The 21,028-nt window shown below is 41.6% G+C and overlaps 1 protein-coding gene across 2 annotated transcripts in view; it reads left to right on the top strand.

Moving 5' to 3' along the window:
- NR3C2 (nuclear receptor subfamily 3 group C member 2) overlaps window positions 1-21,028 on the top strand; it is a 435,269-nt gene that overhangs the window by 7,964 nt on the left and 406,277 nt on the right. For both annotated transcript variants that reach the window (XM_073576249.1, XM_073576248.1), the window contains exon 2: window positions 990-2,754. In XM_073576249.1, coding sequence (XP_073432350.1) covers window positions 992-2,754 — 1,763 coding nt within the window. In that variant the 5' untranslated portion in view covers window positions 990-991. The remainder of the gene's footprint in view (window positions 1-989; window positions 2,755-21,028) is intronic.

Here is a 21,028-nt window from a genome sequence, read left to right as displayed (position 1 = left end):
CCTTTAGTGTGTAGAGAGCCATATGGTCTGGTATTTTACCTTTGGTGTGTAGAGAGCCTTATACATTTTACAATAATGTGTGATTATTCCATCAATGGAGGAGCTTTACTTTATTCATTGAACTGGAACTTATCTTGAAGTTTCTACATGTTACTGCGCCCATTTAGTAAGAATTTGGTATTGAAAATGCATATCACATACAAGCGGTCACACGATCACCCGGCACAGACAATCCTCGCTGCACACAATGCGCAACCTGTAAGGATTCACAAGTCTGCAGTCACATAGTGACTGCAGACTTGTACCAAAAGACTGGACAAGCTATTTAAGTAGATTGTTCGATACTTTCTAAAGGAAGTTTGAATTACATTTCTTAAAAGGTTTGCATCCCATTAGCAAAATGTAACCTAAAGATCCCCATTCATAATAGATGAAAGTCAGCCGAACCAACAGATTTTGGCCAGTGTAACCACCCATCTGATTTCTATGGGGAAGGGTGAGCTCCCGACTCATCCAATGCTAGTTGGGGTAGAAAAGGATCAGGCAATAGCAATTTAATCTTCCATTCATTTGTATACTCTTCTCTCCAAGTTGAAAATACATGAACTATCTGCTGAGCTTTATGTTTGCGTATGGGGGAGTCAAGAGGGATAGCTGTCTCAGTATATGGTCAGCTTTATTGTATTTGCACATGTTTTGTCTGCATTAGGAGGGACAACTAACCCGAGCCTTTCTAATTATCATTGTTATATTCTAACCTCCTTGGTTATCATGTAGTTTGTTCCGCATGCAGAATATACATAACATGCTTAGATTTATGCTATATGCTATACTTTATGTACTATCTTATGTTGTACCATACATAGTAGCTTGTGTATAGGTTAAATGATGTATTAGAGTGTATGTGTTGTGTACATTTTAAGATGTACCAAAGTGACACCTATTGCTAAGGAAAAGCTGAATATTCACTTTTTTATTATATCTTCCAGGTATGGAAACCAAAGGATATCACAGCTTCCAGGAAGCAGGAGACATGGAGAGACGATGGGGCCAGGTGCCACAACCTATGGAATTATCATCTTCCAGGCAGCAGGGTGCTGACTCCTACATGGAAATTGTAAATGTGAGCTGCGCCCCTGGGACCTTTCCACCAAATGTCACCGAAAGTGAAAAAGAAAAACAAGATCTCCCCCCTTGCCTACAGCAAGATAGTAATCAGTCTGGTGTTTTAACACAAGAGATTAAACCTGAATTAGAGTCAAAAGAACTTTCTGCAACTGTAGCAGAGTCTATGGGATTATACATGGATTCAGTACGGGAGGCCGAATTTGCATATGAACAGCAAAACCAGCAAGGAGTGATTGGTACTGGAAATATTTATCAAAATATGGAGCACTTTGTAAAATTTTACAAGCAAAATGCTTGTAGCACTTTTCCATTAGACTGCCAAAACCAATCTGTAAGCTCCATTTTGGAAGTTGACAATTCCATGAATGGGAAAATAAATAGTAACATTTTAAGGAGCCCTTCATCCTGCAATGAGAAATGCTCAACAACTAATAGCCCACCTAATATGGGACTTTCTGTTTGTAGCCCAACTGGAATTGACTCTGTCTCCTCAACTACTTGTTCAACCAATTTTGGAAATTTTACAGTACACAGTCCAGTTAACCAGGGAACTTCTCATTCATGTTCCCCAAATGTTGATAATAGATGTTCTATTTCACATAGTCCTGCACATAATAGTACAGTGGAGTCCCCTTTGTCTAGCCCATTGAGTAGTTTGAGATCACCCATATCAAGCCCACCAAGTCACTGCAGTTTAAAATCCCCAGTATCGAGTCCATTAAATATTGTAGTGAGGCCCAACGTGTCTAGTCCTGGGAATATAAACACAAGATGCTCTCTCTCGAGTCCTTCCAATGTCAATAATAGGTCCACTATTTCTAGTCCTGCTGCAAGCTCTATGGGGTCTTCTATCTGCAGTTCAGCACACAACACTTTGGGATTTCCGTCTGCTGTTTTGCCTACCGAATGTCGAACTGATACCACCAATATCAGTACAGATGCTAAAGATAAAGCTACTCAGCAACTCCTATTTCCCAAAATGGAAGCTATGGATCATGAAACTAGTGAGAGTGGCACAAGTAGTATGATAAAGTTTATTAAGCAAGAACCTGATGCCACATTTATTGACTCCTGTTATGGAGGTCATGATAAGGGTGCTACTGATACAACGTTTCCAATCTCCGTAAAACAAGAGCCAGGTAAAAGCACTTGTTCTGGTTCTCTTTTTAAAACAACCCAATCGGCAAATCCGTTTCCTTTTATGGATGGCTCATACTTCACTTTTATGGATGATAAAGATTACTATTCCCTATCTGGAATACTAGGACCACCTGTTTCGTCATTTGTTGGCAGTTGTGACGGCAATGGATATTCTAGCCAAGGTCTGGGGATTAAACAGGAGGCTGATGATAATTTCTTTCCAGATAACTCTATGCCTTCATCAGCTATTGTGGGCGTTAACTCAGGTGGACAGTCATTTCATTATAGGATTGGAGCTCAAGGCACTATCTCTTTAACCAGACCTGTCAACAGAGAGCAGCCTTTCCAGCATTTGAGCTCATTCCCTCCTGTTGGTTCACTGGTTGAAAATTGGAAATCACATTCTGAATTGTCTCAAAGCTCTTTGTCATCCAGAAGAAATGATGGTTTTCCGGGTCCAGGATACATTCCAGAAAACATGTCAAGGTGAGTAAGAGAGTAATCACGTTGTGAAGGCAGCGCATGTCACAAGATTGTTATTGCCACATACATATGTCAATCAGTAAGAAAATGAGTGGGTGTGATATACATTTAGAAAAGCTGTAGGTATAAATAGTGTTGTGAAATGCTTTTTGTAATATCTGGCTATTATTTATAGCAATTAGAAACTTATGCAGATTGGTTTTATTTGACTTCTAAGATGTTTCATTTGACATTAGTAAACTGATGGTGAACTGATGGCCAATGACTCGGTTTCTTGCTATACAGAAATCACATACTGTGGCATTTTTAACTTGATGCTCTAATCAAAGGTATACCTCTGTTATGAAGGCAAATTGCAGAATACAGTAACATAGAACACTTCTACAATTATTGACATTGAATATTTTATCTAAAATTGTATTCTAAATGTAACTAATTCAATGGAAAATACATGTGTATTGTGACCTCTTATGGATTTATTCTAATTATCTACTATGGAGTTGAGGCACTTTTATGCTACAAATATGCCAGTGTTTAAAAAGTACTGGCCAACTTGCATGGATTAATGGCAGTCCAGTAACAAGCTCCGATTAAACTATAGTCAAGCTGGTTTGGCGTGAATCTACTGTCCTATGAGGAAGGATAGGGACAGAATGGTCACTACTTATCGTTCTGTCTCCATATACATTGTATTTTCAGCGGTGCAACCCATTTCCATAGGTTGATGTCGGGTGATTGCCGCCATGTTAACACCAGCAGATAAGCGGGAGCAAGTATTCCTATGAATATTTCTTAGCCAATTATCATTTTATATGAAACGGCTATAAGAACTCATATCTGATATCACATTGACATGATGCCAGTAATTGCTCAGACAGCTATTTTTTCATTTTTTTTTTCTTAAATCCGACTCAACAATGTAAGATGCGGTATAAGTCCTAGTTATTGCAAGTATGGATCGATAAATAGAGAGATAAAATGGAACAAAAAATAGGTAGCACTGCAAATGAAGTGTACAAAGTAGAGGGGGTACTTTATTGACCCATCTCAGTGCGATGTTCTGACTCCAGTGAGCCTTTCTCATGCTTGACAACGGCTCACCGCCGTTCTTTCTGGAGACGACACATTGCATTGAGATGGGTCAATAAAGGAACGTTACTTCTTTTTAGCACCTGTTACCATGTAGTATGCATAAGCCTGTACATTAGATGTAACCATTTGTTTGTGGATACTGATAGATGTTCAAAAACCTGTGTAGGACACATACCGCTTTGTCACAGTGTTCTCTCTTCACCTCAGGTTCAATTTTCAGTTGTAAAATCACAAAGTAATGCCAGGAAGGTAGGCAATCCTATCTTTGTAGGTGCCTGAAAGACAATTCTTTCTCCAAAATGTTGTCTAAAACTCGAAATTCTTGAGAATGTGATTTTGGAATTTTTTCCCAACCAGTTTTGGTCTTTGGTACTAAAGTTTATTAACTCTTCCTCAACTAGCTTCATGTACAAACTGATTCAATTTATCATAGAGAGAGAGAAACTCTGCACTCAGTTTTGCAGTGAATGACAATCCAAAATATTTAACTTTTCAGTCCCTATATCTGGACCTTCATCAGAAACTGATTGCCTTTTGTGTAATTAGACAAATTGTAAAGTGGCAGCGCAGTGGGAATGTGACCTCCGCATCTATGATATAGTGCTGTGCCACAGCGACCTCCACATAAGCTTTAAAACGAGTTACATTTTACTTTTTATACAACTATCCCAATGAATAGTTTTCCTTACCAAGTTGTGGTCCAAATATTTGTGGTTACGGACGGTTGGTCACATCACCGAATATGTACACTAGTGGGTCTATTGGACATTTTTATGGTGTATTCTTGAGAGGTGGAGTGGAGGCTATTAATAAATCCTTAAAATAAGGGGATAGTGAAAGCTACATCCCTATTATACTTACTTTTTTTTCAATTATGTTCATCCTTTTAAGCACGGCTTGGGGTTTGAATATTACTACAGAAGGGCAACTGCTTAAGGTCATTGAATGGATCTCAGCAGCTTAGATTATAAGCTTTGCAGCGACCTGTGCACTTGTGTGACTGTAAAGACAGAGCAGTAATATATAGTTTGGTGCCTAATGTGCCCTTTAATTAGTTTGTGACTTGCAGGTACAATATGTGGGTTTATGGCTCATATATTTGTAGCTTGCTATATAAAGAATAACTTTTTTATGCTAATTATGATAGGGATACGTGTATTCAGCTGATATATTAAGCTTTTGTTTGGACCCACAGAAGTGTAACCTAAACATGTTAATATTTAACTTGCCAAGAAATATAAACCATAGCTCAACAAGTCATCAGTAAACACGTCACTGACATCTGGTGCACGGCAACCCCACCATGATTACCTTATTTGATTTTCAGCTGGTAGAACGCATTAGTCAGGTGCTTAGAATCAGTTTTGTCAGAAATGAACATGTAATTTGGTTCTTCTAATTGAAAACAAATAAAAAAAATGTCTTATTTGTTTATGTAGATGGAAGAAAGGAGAAAAATGTACTGAGGCCAGTCTGACACAGCTGAATTGGAACACATTTTATAATTTATATTACTAGGGTATTTTATATGCAAATTGCCTCTTCTGAGCGGAAGAGGATTTGAACTCTATAGCGCCACCTGTTGGAAGCAGCGATCCTACAAGTCACTATCGACCCTTTGAGGAGTCTTGCAATATGACTTAGGATAAAAGTCAAATCAGAATCAATATTTGCAGACACAGTGTTTGGGGGTATTGACCCTCATCAGTGCAAGATATGAGAACTGATTTGGCAAGGTGGGAGGCTCTGGACTGAGGTCTAAGGGGTAAGGTTTCTTCTTGTGGAGAGTGACATACATTTTACTGTGCAACCATTAACTGCTTTTCCTGCAGTCGTGAATATAAACCTTAAATTGTGGTCAAAATTGTGGCTTATTTACCTTTTCTTATTGAAATAAACAAAGATACATTTTAATTTGTGGTTTGGAGGAGAAACATGGATGGAGATTTCGCACTTGTCTCCAGGTCATATGTGACCCTAAGTTGAAGACTATGTGCACACCATGCATTTTCACAGCATTTTTTTTACACGCGTAAATGGTCCAAAAACGCAATGGGACAATTATGTGAGATAATTCAATGACAATCCTCAAGTGTTGTGCACATGATCAGTAAATTTCCGTCCGTATTTGCAGCATTTTATTTTCTGCAGCATGTCAATTCTTTTTGCGTTTTTGCGGCGTTTTTGACTCATTGACTTCAGTTGAGTCAGTCAAATCTGCAGCAAAAACGCAGGTGTAAAAAGGTTTGCGTCTTTGATGCGTATTTACTCTTATTTGCTGCAGATTTGCTGCCAAAAACACTGCAAATTGTCAAAGGCGTGTTATGTCAGAAGGAGGAAGATTGTGTGTGTGGAGAATGTGTGTGTTTGGGTGGAGAATGTGTGTGTGGGCGGAGAATGTGTGTGTGGGCGGAGAATGTTTGGGTGTGGGAGGAGAATGTGTGGGTGTGGGCGGAGAATGTGTGTGTGTGGGCAGGCGGAGAATGTGTGTCTGTGTAGGTGTGTCTGTGTGTACCCATGCGACGAGCAGCCCATAGTGATTGTACTTAGGCATCGTTTGATGGGACAACTAATCCCATCCGGCTACATCTTTTGTCACATATAACAGAGACCGCATGAGCCGATGATGGGAGAATAGTTTCATCATCCGGCGCCTTTGTTCAATTGTAAAAAAAAATCTAAACATTTACATAATTGCATACATATTCACATACAAAATACTTACTGACCGAATGCCTAATCCTTGACGCCTGTGTCTCTTGCAAACAATCAAAAATAATAAACCAACATATACTTCCTGTCCGCCATAGTCCATTTTATACTGAGTGTCTAACGGCGATCTCACATGTCCGGTCTCCGGCGATACACTGGCAGGAGGTAATCGCTCCCGCAGTGTATCACTGCGCTGCCGTGAGAGTTCACCGGAGTTCTTCAGCTGATCAGCTCCGGTTCTCACACAGCGGTGCCATAAGTGAGAGCACTGGAGCTGATGAAGTCTGGTGAACTCTCACAGCAGTGCAGTGATACACTGACAGGAGGTAATCTCTCCTGCCGTGTGAGGCCGGGTAGAGCAGTCACATCTCCCGATGTGACTGTTCTTCACGTGAGATTGCCGTGGGACACTCTGTATTAATTGGACTACATCGGACAGGATAGTATTATAAGTTGACATTATTTTTTGATTGTTTGCAGGAGACGAGGGTGTCGGGAATTAGACGTTCAGTAAGTATGGTAAATTTAGATTCAATAAAGGAGTCTGTGTGTTTATTTCAAATAAAGGACTTTATTCTGAGTGTCTGTGTTTTATACAATGTCACTATGGGGTTAGTAATGGATAGGTGTCTTATAGACGCCTCTCCATTACTAGCCTGTTGGCTTGATGTCACTTGACAAAACAGGCTAGTAATGGAGAGGCGTCTATAAGGCTTTTAATATCAGCCCACATCTGTCTGCATAGCCTTTGCTGATTCGATTTTATAGGGGGACCCCATGTCAATTTTTTTATGGGGTTCCCCTGTAAACTAGCCAGTAAAGGCTAAGCAAACACCTGTGAGCTGATATTAATAACCTGGGAACCTTTATGGCTATTGGCTCCTTCCCAGAATATTAACATCAGCTGTCGGTTTTCCCACTGCTGATTATGAAAATTATGTGAGAGCCCACGTAATTTTAAAAAAAATTTTTTTTTTAAAAAATAAACATTGCGTTTCACGCAGATTTCTGACTGTTGCTGTTTTGTTACAGCATATGTAGGTTAATTATGTTAATGATCCTACATAGGCTGGAGACTGTGTGTCTTTAACTCTTTATGTACCGTTTTATTAGTGAGGGTATCTGGCTGACATCTGTTCATTACTAAACCTGTGACCCGTAGAAGCGCATTTGCGCGAAACGGCCGTTGTCACTCCTGCACCCCTGTTCCCATTCGTTGAAGATTTCCCATAAAGTTTCAAATCCTGATCGGTGAGTGCCATTCATCTTTCTACAAATGTTGGCTTCAAAATTGTCTTCTTCTGGATGAGCTCACGAAGGATTCAGGTGTAGAGACTGCCTGCTGCTTAAGCACAAAGAGATTGTGTCGACATTGCAGGTGTCTTGGCGGTGTGGATTCCTTTGGTTGATATATACAGTGGGGCAAAAAAGTATTTAGTCAGTCAGCAATAGTGCAAGTTCCACCACTTAAAAAGATGAGAGGCGTCTGTAATTTACATCATAGGTAGACCTCAACTATGGGAGACAAACTGAGAAAAAAAAATCCAGAAAATCACATTGTCTGTTTTTTTTTCATTTTATTTGCATATTATGGTGGAAAATAAGTATTTGGTCAGAAACAAAATTTCATCTCAATACTTTGTGATATATCCTTTGTTGGCAATGACAGAGGTCAAACGTTTTCTGTAAGTCTTCACAAGGTTGCCACACACTGTTGTTGGTATGTTGGCCCATTCCTCCATGCAGATCTCCTCTAGAGCAGTGATGTTTTTGGCTTTTCGCTTGGCAACACGGACTTTCAACTCCCTCCAAAGGTTTTCTATAGGGTTGAGATCTGGAGACTGGCTAGGCCACTCCAGGACCTTGAAATGCTTCTTACGAAGCCACTCCTTCGTTGCCCTGGCGGTGTGCTTTGGATCATTGTCATGTTGAAAGACCCAGCCACGTTTCATCTTCAATGCCCTTGCTGATGGAAGGAGGTTTGCACTCAAAATCTCACGATACATGGCCCCATTCATTCTTTCATGTACCCGGATCAGTCGTCCTGGCCCCTTTGCAGAGAAACAGCCCCAAAGCATGATGTTTCCACCACCATGCTTTACAGTAGGTATGGTGTTTGATGGATGCAACTCAGTATTCTTTTTCCTCCAAACACGACAAGTTGTGTTTCTACCAAACAGTTCCAGTTTGGTTTCATCAGACCATAGGACATTCTCCCAAAACTCCTCTGGATCATCCAAATGCTCTCTAGCAAACTTCAGACGGGCCCGGACATGTACAGGCTTAAGCAGTGGGACACGTCTGGCACTGCAGGATCTGAGTCCATGGTGGCGTAGTGTGTTACTTATGGTAGGCCTTGTTACATTGGTCCCAGCTCTCTGCAGTTCATTCACTAGGTCCCCCCGCGTGGTTCTGGGATTTTTGCTCACCGTTCTTGTGATCATTCTGACCCCACGGGGTGGGATTTTGCGTGGAGCACCAGATCGAGGGAGATTATCAGTGGTCTTGTATGTCTTCCATTTTCTAATTATTGCTCCCACAGTTGATTTCTTCACTCCAAGCTGGTTGGCTATTGCAGATTCAGTCTTCCCAGCCTGGTGCAGGGCTACAATTTTGTTTCTGGTGTCCTTTGACAGCTCTTTGGTCTTCACCATAGTGGAGTTTGGAGTCAGACTGTTTGAGGGTGTGCACAGGTGTCTTTTTATACTGATAACAAGTTTAAACAGGTGCCATTACTACAGGTAATGAGTGGAGGAAAGAGGAGACTCTTAAAGAAGAAGTTACAGGTCTGTGAGAGCCAGAAATCTTGATTGCTTGTTTCTGACCAAATACTTATTTTCCACCATAATATGCAAATAAAATGAAAAAAAAACAGACAATGTGATTTTCTGGATTTTTTTTTCTCAGTTTGTCTCCCATAGTTGAGGTCTACCTATGATGTAAATTACAGACGCCTCTCATCTTTTTAAGTGGTGGAACTTGCACTATTGCTGACTGACTAAATACTTTTTTGCCCCACTGTACATATATACACAACGTATTTTTCGGATTATAAGACGCTCCGAATTATAAGACGCACGACAAATTTTGAGGAGAACGTGCTAAAAAAAAATCTAACAATATACCTTATTTTTCGCTTTGTAAGACGTATTTGGCGGGAAAATAGGGGTGCGTCTTACGATGCGGATATACCTTATGGCTATGTGCCCACGTTAGCGTTTTTAAACGCTCAGGAAACTGATCCCCTTCCCAGAAAACGCGCGCCTTTTTTCCGCGCGTTTCTTGCTCGTTTTTTGCAAAAAAGACGCGCGTTTTTGATGTGTTTTTTGACGCGCGTTTTCTGGAAACATTGGGGAAGGCTAAAAATGCTCAGCTATGCGGAAATTAATGAGCATGCTGCGTTTTTAGCCGCTAAGGCCGGTTTCACATTTGCGTTTCAGGGGCGCCGCTAAGCCCCGCCCCCTGCCGCGCCCCTCCGATAGCTCCGCCTCCGGGCGCATGCGTCATGCGTCCCCTATCTTTATCACTGAGGACGCAGGCCGTGCGCAGTATGCGTTTGGCGGTGCCTGCGTCCTTTTGACGGTGCGCCGAGCGCAACCAAATTGCAACAGGTTGCGTTTGGCGCTGGTCGGCGCACTGTTATAAGGACGCAGGCGCCGCCAAAACGCATACTGCGCACGGCCTGCGTCCTCAGTGATAAAGATAGGGGACGCATGACGCATGCAGCATCATGCGCCCGGAGGCGGAACTATCGGAGGGGGTGGGGCTTAGCGGCGGCCGTGCGCAGGCCGTCGCTGCGCCCTGAAACGCAAATGTGAAACCGGCCTAAGCGATTCCTGAGCGGTTAAAAATGCAAGCATTGGCACAAAAAGCCAAAAACGCATGCAAATTAATTTGAAAGTTCTTTTAAGCGTTTCTACAGCGTTTGAGTTGGCACAAACGCTGCGGAAACGCTTAAAAAAACGCAACGTGGGCACACAGCCTATCTATGCTGCTGCAGCGGGTGTACGGTGCTTGCCACCGCGCTCTGTCCCCCGGTGCTTGTCGCCGCCGCCGCGCTCTGTCCCGTGCTGCGTGGGGGGCTCTTCGGTTCCATCCATGCGTTCCTGTGCCTGTGTGGTAGATTCCTTCCGGGAAAATGGCTGCCACCCCCGGTAAGCAAAAAGACGTATGGATTATAAGAAGCACCACCATTTTATAAAAAAAAGTTTTTTCCTATTTTTCTCCTCAAAATTTGGGGTGCGTCTTAAATCCGGAGCGTCTTATAAAGCGAAAAATACGGTACTGATGCAATCCATATTCTGTATTGCATCCGTTTGCTGTCCAGTTTTCATTGGCTTATAGTAAGGATGGTCAAAACCAACACGGGCTAAAAATGAATGCAAAATGGATCTAGTACATAGTACATTGATGAAAATAGGTCCTTTTTTTCTTTGAGAGAAAAAAACTGATGTGTGAATGATGCCTAAAGCAGTTATCTATGCGGTGATTAGAGGAAACTTAATTTTCAATGTTTTTTTCATACAGACATCTGAATGGTGACCTAAACTGTTTGACAGCATAAAGTACTTGTGCAGGCGTTATGTTTGGGTATATTGGGCTGAACAGTTGCACTAGGGTAAATAAGGTATATCTTAGCCAATTTTTATGATAATGCCAATATGTAACTGTAGTTGGTTTAAATGAATATGGCACGATTGCCCAGAAAGCTTGGCCTTTGAGAATGGTTTTGTTCTAGCAGACTATTTCAACTCATCTGTCAGATTTCAGATCAAGGAGTATGCCAGATCTTTGCCCTTTGCCGGCTTCTTGATATTTTGAGAAGAATGAAAAGAAAGTTTGCCTTAGTGAGAGGAGCTGAGAGTGGAAAAATAGGTTTGATATAGCGCCACAAACAAACACACTACAATATGTGATTCTAACAAGTAAGATGGCACTTACCTTGCTCTTGTTATTGGGGAGCCGGTCTTGCCCCTTACCAGTAGAGGAGGTGAATTATACCCACTAGCAATTTCTGAGGGATTCCCCGATGAATAAATCTCATAGTTTTAATTTCAGAGCGTCTTATCAAATGCACAATCATAGCACTAAATATATTCTTATCTATGTGCTGTTCTGTGAATATTCTTGGTATTGTGACAATTCTTCTGACATTACTAAATTAAGGGCACAAAATAGCTCTAGAATCCCCATTGTTGTATTTCCAGCTGCTTATTTAATTAGCACATGCGCTGTTTTGGGTATGTAATACTTGGGTGAATAGAATTTACTTCTTCCTGGTGTGCACCCGTATATAACAGCTCTGGAAAAAATTAAGAGACCACCACATCAAAACCCCATCATGGGCAGCCCATTCTCCAGACGTGAACCCCAATGAAAACCTTCTGGAATGTTATCAAGAGGATGATGGATAGTCACAAGCCTTCGAACAAAGAAGAACTGCTTCAATTTTTGTACCAGGAGTGGCATAAGGTCACCCAAAAGCAGTGTGAAAGACTGGTGGAAAGCATGCCAAGACGCATGAAAGCTGTGATTAAAAATCATGGTTATTCCACAAAATATTGATTTCAGAACTCTTCCTGAGTTAAAACATTAGTATTGTTGTTTCTAAATGATTATGAACTTGTTTTCTTTGCATTATTTGAGGTCTGAAAGCACTGGGTTTTGTTTTTTTTAAATTTTGACCATTTTTCTTTGTCAGAAAAAGTACAAAATTTATTGCTTGGAAATTCGGAGACATTTTGTCAGAAGTTTATTGACTAAAAGAGCAATTTACATTTTACTAAAAAATATACCTATGAAGAGAAAAATCAGACAAACTGAATACGAACATATGTAAGTGGTCTCTTAATTTTCGCCAGAGCTGTATATCATTATTATGCATGTTGTTGGTTCAGCCAAAAATTGGCTCGCAAAATGTCAGACACTATACCGTGAAACAATGGGATGGGGAAGGCAGATGTGGGTGACATGATAGTATTCCACTGATACATTTCCCAGTAGATATGAGTTACTTATTTACTCTATGGTGATATCATGATGAGATAACACAAATAATGTAGTAGCTGTATTACCCCTGATGAAGCTGTGAACATTGCGATACGTGTTGGAAATCATAGTCCATGTGTTCCTCGAATGTATGGTTTGTCTGTTCATGTCCATATATCTTTGGGTTGGCATTGTATCTTACTTGTAACCTCTGTTTTTTGGGTTTTTTTTTGCATTTTGTACCTTTTATGACACATTGGCCTTTTTTGTACTTATTTTTTGTCTTGAGTTTTCATGTTATGTAACTGGAAGGATAGGCTTTATTGTAGCCACATTTATTTCGACAACCAACTTATATCAAACTGCTTGTGTTACTACATAACTATTTGTGTCTTTAAATATTTCTCTGTGGTTGCCTTTTTGTGACTATACATTCAGTATAGGATTATTCCGGATACAACTCCGAGGTACACCATTCACTTGAAAAAAATTTAAGCTGCAGGGACCTGTATTAGGCCTGTTTCACACATCAGTTTTTTGTGTCAGTTAAAATCCCCTAAAATGGTGGAAAGCGGATCCGTTCCAGTACACGTTTGCCACCGGATCGTTGTTTTAACGGATCCGGCGAAGGAAGAATCTTAAAGGAACCGCAGCCCGGGGAGAGGGAGAGAGAGATAAATTTGCGAGGCAAGTCCTCCGTGCATGTGCAATGTAAAATGCGGATCCGGCCGCTCGAAAAAACGTTGCATTGTCCGTCCAGGCATGTTGGCGGACGCCAAAATTTTGGTGGAGCCGCAAAAAAACGGATCCAACGGATGGCCATCCGTCAAGATCTGCCTGTAATGCAGCTCAATGGGAAGAAAAACGGATCCGCCAAGGAAAATGGCGGATACGTTTTTTTTGGCAAATCGGCGGATCTTGACTGATGGTGACAAACGGATGTGTGAAACAGGCTTTAACAGGCACATATAAAATGTGTAGAGCTGTGCCTGGGAAATGCTGAAACGGAGCGTGAGGTGTGCCAGGAGTCAGACCCCCAGCATTTAATATTGATGACCCCTCCTTAGAATAGGTCATCAGTACCTGAAAATTCCGGCCTATGCAATAGTTTACTGATAAAACTGAACTGTACTTTTCCAACAAGTTTGTGTACTTTGAAATGTTGCAACATTCATCATAACTATGTAACTCGATGACCATCACATCTTTCCAGAACTGTCAAAACAATTTAAACATTTGTCACACTCCACATATACACAGTTCTGCCACTTTTTGTATGGTGTAGTCTGCTTCTGCAATCCTGTCGGTTTTTTTTTCTTTTTTTAAATGTACATATTGGTGGGTTGATAAGAAATAGGGAAGTACGACACCAGGATTATACTGCACAAGTTTGTAGTCTGTGGCCATAGAGACATACAGCAAAGGAGGAGGTGTCCAGCACCTATTCTTGCATTAAAAGTGTCTTCAGACTGTGCCCACAGTGAGTTTTAAGCTACTTTTACACCTGCGTTAGGAGGTGCAGGGTACGCTCAGCATGAAGCTCCGCCCCCTGCCGCGTCTCCTCCGGTCAGTTCCGCCTATGGGCACATGCCGCTGCATGCGACCTGCGTACCCTATCTTTAGCATTGGGTACGCAGGCTGTGCACAGGTATGCTTTTGCCGGCACATGCGTCTTTTTGACGGTGCGCCGACCTGCACCAAACGCAGTGTGTTGCATTTTGGTGTGGCCAGCGCATCGTCAAAAGGACGCATGTGCTAAATGCTAAAGATAGGGTACGCAGGTCGCATGCAGCGGCATGCGCCTATAGGCGGAACTGACCGGAGGAGGTGCGGCAGGGGGCGGAGCTTCACGCCGAGCATACGCTGCGCCTCCTAACGCAAGTGAGAAAGTAGCCTACGGTGATTTTTTTTTTTGGATGACCAGCAAAGTGAATAGGATTTATAGAAATCTCATGCCCACGCTGCTTCTTTTTTACTCAGCATAAACTGACCTGCAGTGCGTATTTCAACTCCGCAACGTGTGCAGCTTTAGTATGTTTCCACTGTGGGAATTCACAAAAACCGCTTGTAATCCACACATGAAGGCCTCGATTAAAATTTTGTCAGAGAAATATCAGGAGGTCTCAAAAACAAAGCAGCTTTGTTTAAAACCTCACACACCAACAAGAGACAAAAAAAAACACTGTCAAAAAAGCGATAAAGATGCATGTAAGAAAATGGCCTAAAAAATGTAATGAAAAAAATGCAAATAACTTACGGTAATTTGCTTAATAGATGCAGAGAAGATCAAAAACTCCTCAAAAGCTCATCATGGGAGTGTAGCCACGATGAACTTTAATCGCATTTTTTACGTTGTGTGTTTTCCCTTCGTCAAAAACGCAGTTCCAGCAAAGTGTGTGGGATTTCTAGAAACCTCACGCCCGTTGTACTTCTTACTTGCATTGCTTAAACTCGCCTGCGGTGCGTGTTTGAAATCCGCAATATGGCAGTTCCTCTTGCAGGTATGCTGAGTTTTCTGTGCGGAATTTCTCCATGGACTTGCATTAAATGCGAAAATTCGCAGGTTAAAAATGCATATGCATTTATAGTGCGTTTCCATGGCGGAAAGGCATCAAAAAGTCATGAAATCCGCCCCTTGGTGTGTCAATAACGTTCAGTGAAATCATAATACCAGAAAGTTTCAAAAACAAGCAAGATTTATTTACAGCATGACACACCAGAGACAAAAACCGCAGAATCAAAAACACAATGAAACTGCATGTTAAAAATGCGCACACAAAAACAGTGAAAAAATGTAAGTGACCTAATTTAAATAATAGGTGCAGAAATGTTGCAGAAAATCTGCATCATCAAAAACACCCCAAAAGCTCATCAAAACCTCATCGTGGGAACATAGCCTTAGGCCGGAGTCACACTTGCGAGAAACTCGCACAAGTCTCGCGTCTCAATACCCAGCACTGCCGCTGGCACTCGGACAGGAGCGCTCAACTGCATAGAAATACACGCAGCTGCACACTCCGGTCTCGAGTGCCGGGATTTGAGACGCAGGACTCATGTGAGCTTCTTGCAAGCGTGACCCCGGCCTTGTAGTTATAGGTAAAATATATCACTACTAATCACACCAAATATAATTCAGTGTCATCCGAACATCATGAGGCCTGCATGCGAACAACAATTAAGCCGAACTTTGTTCAGGTTCAGTTCACTTATAAGTACGTGGTTGGCTGTGTGTCAGGGAACAGTTTTATGAATTGTGGTTGTTGTAATTTTCCAAATAGAGTTGGAAAATGTCAGAGCCGCTTATAAAACAGTACGATAGTAAAAAGAAAAACTGACCTTTATTGTGTCTCATCCAGGACTGAGACACTTACATCTATCTTATTGAAACGTGCTTCCAAGCCACATATTGGTTGTTAGGTTTAGTTGCAACTTTGGAAAAAAAACAAACAATCTACTTATCTTTATAAGTATCCATAAAAATGAATTGTGTAGAATAAAAAAAAGCATTGGTTAGTTTAAGCTTGAGGAGATGAATTCTTACTTGAGCAACGAGAAATCTTGCAGCTTTGAAAGAAAGTTCACTTGGCATTGAAGTGGTAAACACAGATGGGGCCATGACGAAAACTGAAGCGTAAGGCCACGTGCACACGTTGCGTATTTGCGCTTTTTACCTCTGTATTTGTAAGCCAAAACCAGGAGTGGGTAATAAGTCCAGAAGTGGTGACGTGTTTCTATTATACGTTTTCCTCTGATTGTTTGACTTTGGCTTACATTTTTACTGATGTCTAATTCTGAGCGTGTGAACGTAGCCATAAAGGGAATCTGTCACCTCATTTTTCGCATATAAGATGCGGTCACCGCCATCAGGGACTTATCTACAGCATTCTGTAATGCTGTAGATAAGCCCCCGATGTAACCTGAAAGAGAAGAAAAACGAGTTATATTATACTCTCCCAGGGGCGGTCCGGGTCCGATGGGTGTCGCGGTCCGGTCCAGCGCCTCCCATCTTCTAGAGATGATGTCCTCTTCTTTGCTTCCCGCTGCAGGCGCACTTCTCTGCCCTGTTGAGGGCAGAGCAAAGTACTGCAGTGCGCAGGCGCCGGACCTCTCTGACCTTTCCCGGCGCCTGCGCACTGCAGTACTGCGCATTGCAGTACAACAGGGCAGAGCACTTCGCCTGCGCCGGAGCCGCGACGGGAAGCAAAGAAGAGGACGTGATCTCTAGAAGACGGAAGGTGCTGGACCCGGACCGCAACACCCATTGGACCCGGACTGGACCCGAACCACCCCTGGGTGAGTATAATATAACTAATTTTTCTTCTCTTTCAGGTTACATCGGGGGCTTATCTACAGCATTACAGAATGCTGTAGATAAGCCCCTGATGGCGGTGGCCACATCTTATATACGAAAAAATAGGTGACAGATTCCCTTTAAAGTGCAGATAATGACAAAGTACAGTTTACTTCCATTCATCTGGCTATTGTAGTTTGCTTTATTTTCTTCTCTGATTCACAGTGGCAATTACAGCACCAGAGCAATAAACAACTAAGTATTATCTAAAAATTCCTAAGTACATATTCATACTAGTCTCGGAAACGCACTTCATACTGTGCATTTCATATTGTTATTTAAGTACTGTATATAGAATCCTTGGTTTGCATTTGGCTCCCAATTTATCACTTCTTGGGACTGGGAAGGGACCTATTCCTTTTTATAGAGCATTTTGATTAATGCTTTGTAAGGTTCATTTTTTTATTTTTTCTATACCTAAAGATAATTTCCAACATCCCCTTTATGCCCCTCAGCAAACCCCTATACTTACTCCTATCCTCCAAGTCAATAGAACTGATTGTACTTGACACAATGTGTCACGTTCTCTGTAGACAGAAACAATGCTTCTGGACTTTGATCATTCTTGCAAGTGTGTCTCAGGCTCTATCTCTCTAATCTATTTGCTGAAATAGCATGTTTAACCACTTACCTACTGCAGAACCACCTTAAACATTATGCTGTAAACTAGCACAGTTCAGAGGCTTGTGCACACAACCAATTCTCATACGAGTGCTACGTGGTTTTCACGGATAGCACTCAAACCTATGTGTTCATGTCCAATTTTTTTTTTTTTCCTCAAATCAAGTGCTCCGCGGAAAAAAAGTCAAAAACCTGTCCGATTTTGATCTGAGCCTTGGACCAAAATTGACCATGCAAGTTTATAGTTCCGTGAAGAAAAATCAAACTGCACTCAGATATCATCAGAGTGTAATCCGACTGAGAGAATGGAGAAGATGGAAAAGCATTTTTTTTTCTATAATTTTTCTCTCCTAGAAAAACTGATGCCACTCTCTGATCAAATTGTGATCAGAATAATTGGACCTTTTTTCTTAGGTGTGAAAACATCAGTCGTATGAATGTACCCTTATATTACTGCTCCATCTGTCTTTTGCTGATGCTGTGTTGGTCAAAGCCCTGTGATTTTACTGTTAGGCTATATTCACATTCAGCTTTTTTTTTTTTTCTGGAAGTAAACAATGCATTCACCCAGGTTTTGCTGCATTTCGCAGTATTTTGTTGGTGCGTTTTATGACTTTTTTTAGCTGCAATTTTTTTTTTTTAGCAATTACATTTGTGATTTTTCTACAGTACTTGTTTAAAAATGTTAGTTTTATTCACCAAAAATGCAGCAAAAAAGAAAAAACACTGCAAAAATGCAGCAGAGCTTCTTTGGCTTTGTTTTTTGCATTCTGATTTCTTTCTGTGGGTGAAAAATCCTGTAAAAAACCACTGAAAGAACTGACGTGCTGCAGATTTGAAAAGTGCTGCAATTCTTAAATTCAATCAGGAATGAAAAAGCGTGTGCATGAGATTTCTGTCATAATGTTTGCTGGGAATTTTAAAACACCACTTATTTCCATTAAAAAACGCAGAGGAAAAACACTGCATGTGGCCATAGCCTTGCCGTGCAGCACAGGACAAAAAGGACAATAATGACTGCAGCATCTATGGCGTTGGATAAAGGGAAGTTGGCTCTGTCGGTCGCACTGACGCGACTTTGGGGTGTCAGTAGGTTGTCACGGCAGATGCGGATTTAAGAAAAACAAAGGCTAATTCTTTTTGGAACAACTTTGACTGTTTGTCTGTTGATTACGGAAAGACCAGAAGAAACATTCTATAAGAAATCAAAAGACCACACAGTAAACTCTGAGACTCAATAAATTATTAGGTTCGGATTCACCGGGTTGTTTTTTGCGTTTTTCTAAAGTAAAACTATCGCAAAATTTTTGCACAGCTGGTAGTTTCACAAAAATGTAGTGACTTATGGCATTTTTTTGCCAGCATCGATCTCTCCGTCAACTGTTTAAAAAATGAGAGAAGTTTAGCTAGGAGTGGTGTGGCCATAAGTGGAAAAAATTACATAAGAAATATACTCCAGTCCCGGACTACATTTCTTACAGTAAAAAAAGGAGAGAAGCCAGCGCTGCTTGTGGTCAGAACGCAATACATAAAGTGCATATGCACATATTAATTTCTAGCTGTATTCAGAATGAGATATTTGGCAAAAAATTGATCAATCATTTGAGCCACCCCGCCGCACCAAGGCAATCTCATGTGGGGCATTTATTACAGTAGCAGAAAGATGCACTAAGTTTGTTAGGAGTGCACGATTCTTACTCCCATGGACACTTAAGGGCCTGTTACACATAGCGATATCGCTAAAGCGTCACCGATTTTGTGACTCAGCATCGATAACGCTAGCGATATCGCTACATGTGACTCTTACCTCCGACCGGCTCCCCCGCTGGCTATCGCTGATCGCGCGAGATCGGACTGGTCCATTTCTCGTCGTTGGCTTCCTGCTGGCGCCGACGAGCGAGCCATGTAAGCAGGCGGAAGACGGTCATCATCGCTGCGTTTCGACCGCTGCTGCATCGCTAGCGAGATCTGCCTGTTTGGCATCTCACTAGTGACCATTTAGCGATGCACCAGCGATCCTGACCGGGTCATATCGTGGTCGGGATCGCTGGTGCATCGCTAAATGTAACGGGGCCTTTAGACTGCCATGCAAATCACCAGTCTTGATGAATCAGGGCCTTAAAAGCTAAATAAAGTACGGTATATTAAAAAATGAAACAAATAAAATCCATGAGTGGTTTTACTTAGCAAAAGTGTAAAAAAGAAAATTACAGTAATAAATAATAATAATAATAAATTTTATTTTTATAGCGCCGACATATTCCGCAGCACTTTACATTTCAGAGGGGATTTGTACAGACAATAGACATTACAGCATAACAATAATCACATACAGTAGATTATAACAAATACCAAGAGGAATGAGGGCCCTGCTCGCAAGCTTACAGTCTATGAGGAAAGAGGTAGACACGAAAGGTGGGTGGTAACAGTTGCCCTGATTGTATGGACCAGCCATAATGTTAAGTGTGTAACAGTACAGACACAAAGGGCTAATGGATGCATAAAGCATGTGGGAACATGATGCTGGGAACCTGGTTATGGTAAAACTTTTGGCTCTGCCACACAGGGATAGGTTAGGTTAATGTGTTGAGGCGATAGGCCAGTCTGAATAAATGCGTTTTCAGGACACGCTTAAAATTGTGGGGATTGGGGACTAATCGTATTGACCTGGGAAGTGCATTCCAAAGAATTGGCGCGGCACGTGTAAAGTCTTGGAGACGGGAGTGGGAGGTTCTGACTATTGAGGATACTAACCTCAGGTCATCAGCAGAACGGAGGGCGCGGGTAGGGTGGTATACTGAAACAAGGGAGGAGATGTAGGGTGGTGCTGAGCCATGGAGGGCTTTGTGGGTGAGGGTAATAAGTTTATACTGAATTCTGGAGTGGATGGGTAGCCAGTGTAATGACTGGCACAAGGTAGAGGCATCGGTGTAACGATTGGTGAGGAATATGATCCTGGCTGCAGCATTCAAGACAGATTGGAAAGGGGAGAGTTTTGTAAGAGGGAGACCGATTAGAAGAGAGTTACAATAGTCGAGACGAGAATGAATAAGAGAAACAGTAAGAGTTTTTGCAGAGTCAAAAGTAAGAAAAGGTTGAATTCTAGAAATGTTTTTGAGGTGCAGATGACAAGAGCGAGCCAGTGATCGAATGTGGGGGGCAAAGGAAAGCTCGGAATCAAGTATGACCCCAAGACAGCGGGCATGTTGCTGGGGAGTAATAGTGGAACCACAGACGGAAATGGCAATGTCGGGTGTAGGTACATTAGTAGCGGGAGGAAACACAAGGAGTTCAGTCTTTGACAGGTTCAGTTTCAGATATAGTGAGGACATGATATTAGACACAGCGTTTAGACAATCGCCAGTGTTTTCTAGAAAGGCTGGCGTGATGTCAGGAGAAGAAGCGTATAATTGGGTGTCATCAGCATAGAGATGGTAATGGAAACCAAATCTGCTGATTGTTTGACCAATATGGGCAGTGTACAAGGAGAAGAGGAGGGGGCCTAGAACCGAT

The sequence above is a fragment of the Dendrobates tinctorius genome, unplaced genomic scaffold (assembly GCF_039654945.1).
Source record: "Dendrobates tinctorius isolate UK_male_01 unplaced genomic scaffold, ASM3965494v1 ptg000008l, whole genome shotgun sequence".
In the NCBI taxonomy this organism is placed as follows: domain Eukaryota; kingdom Metazoa; phylum Chordata; class Amphibia; order Anura; family Dendrobatidae; genus Dendrobates; species Dendrobates tinctorius.
Note: the sequence above shows the minus strand (reverse complement) of the source record. Positions and strands in the feature narration are given on the sequence as shown.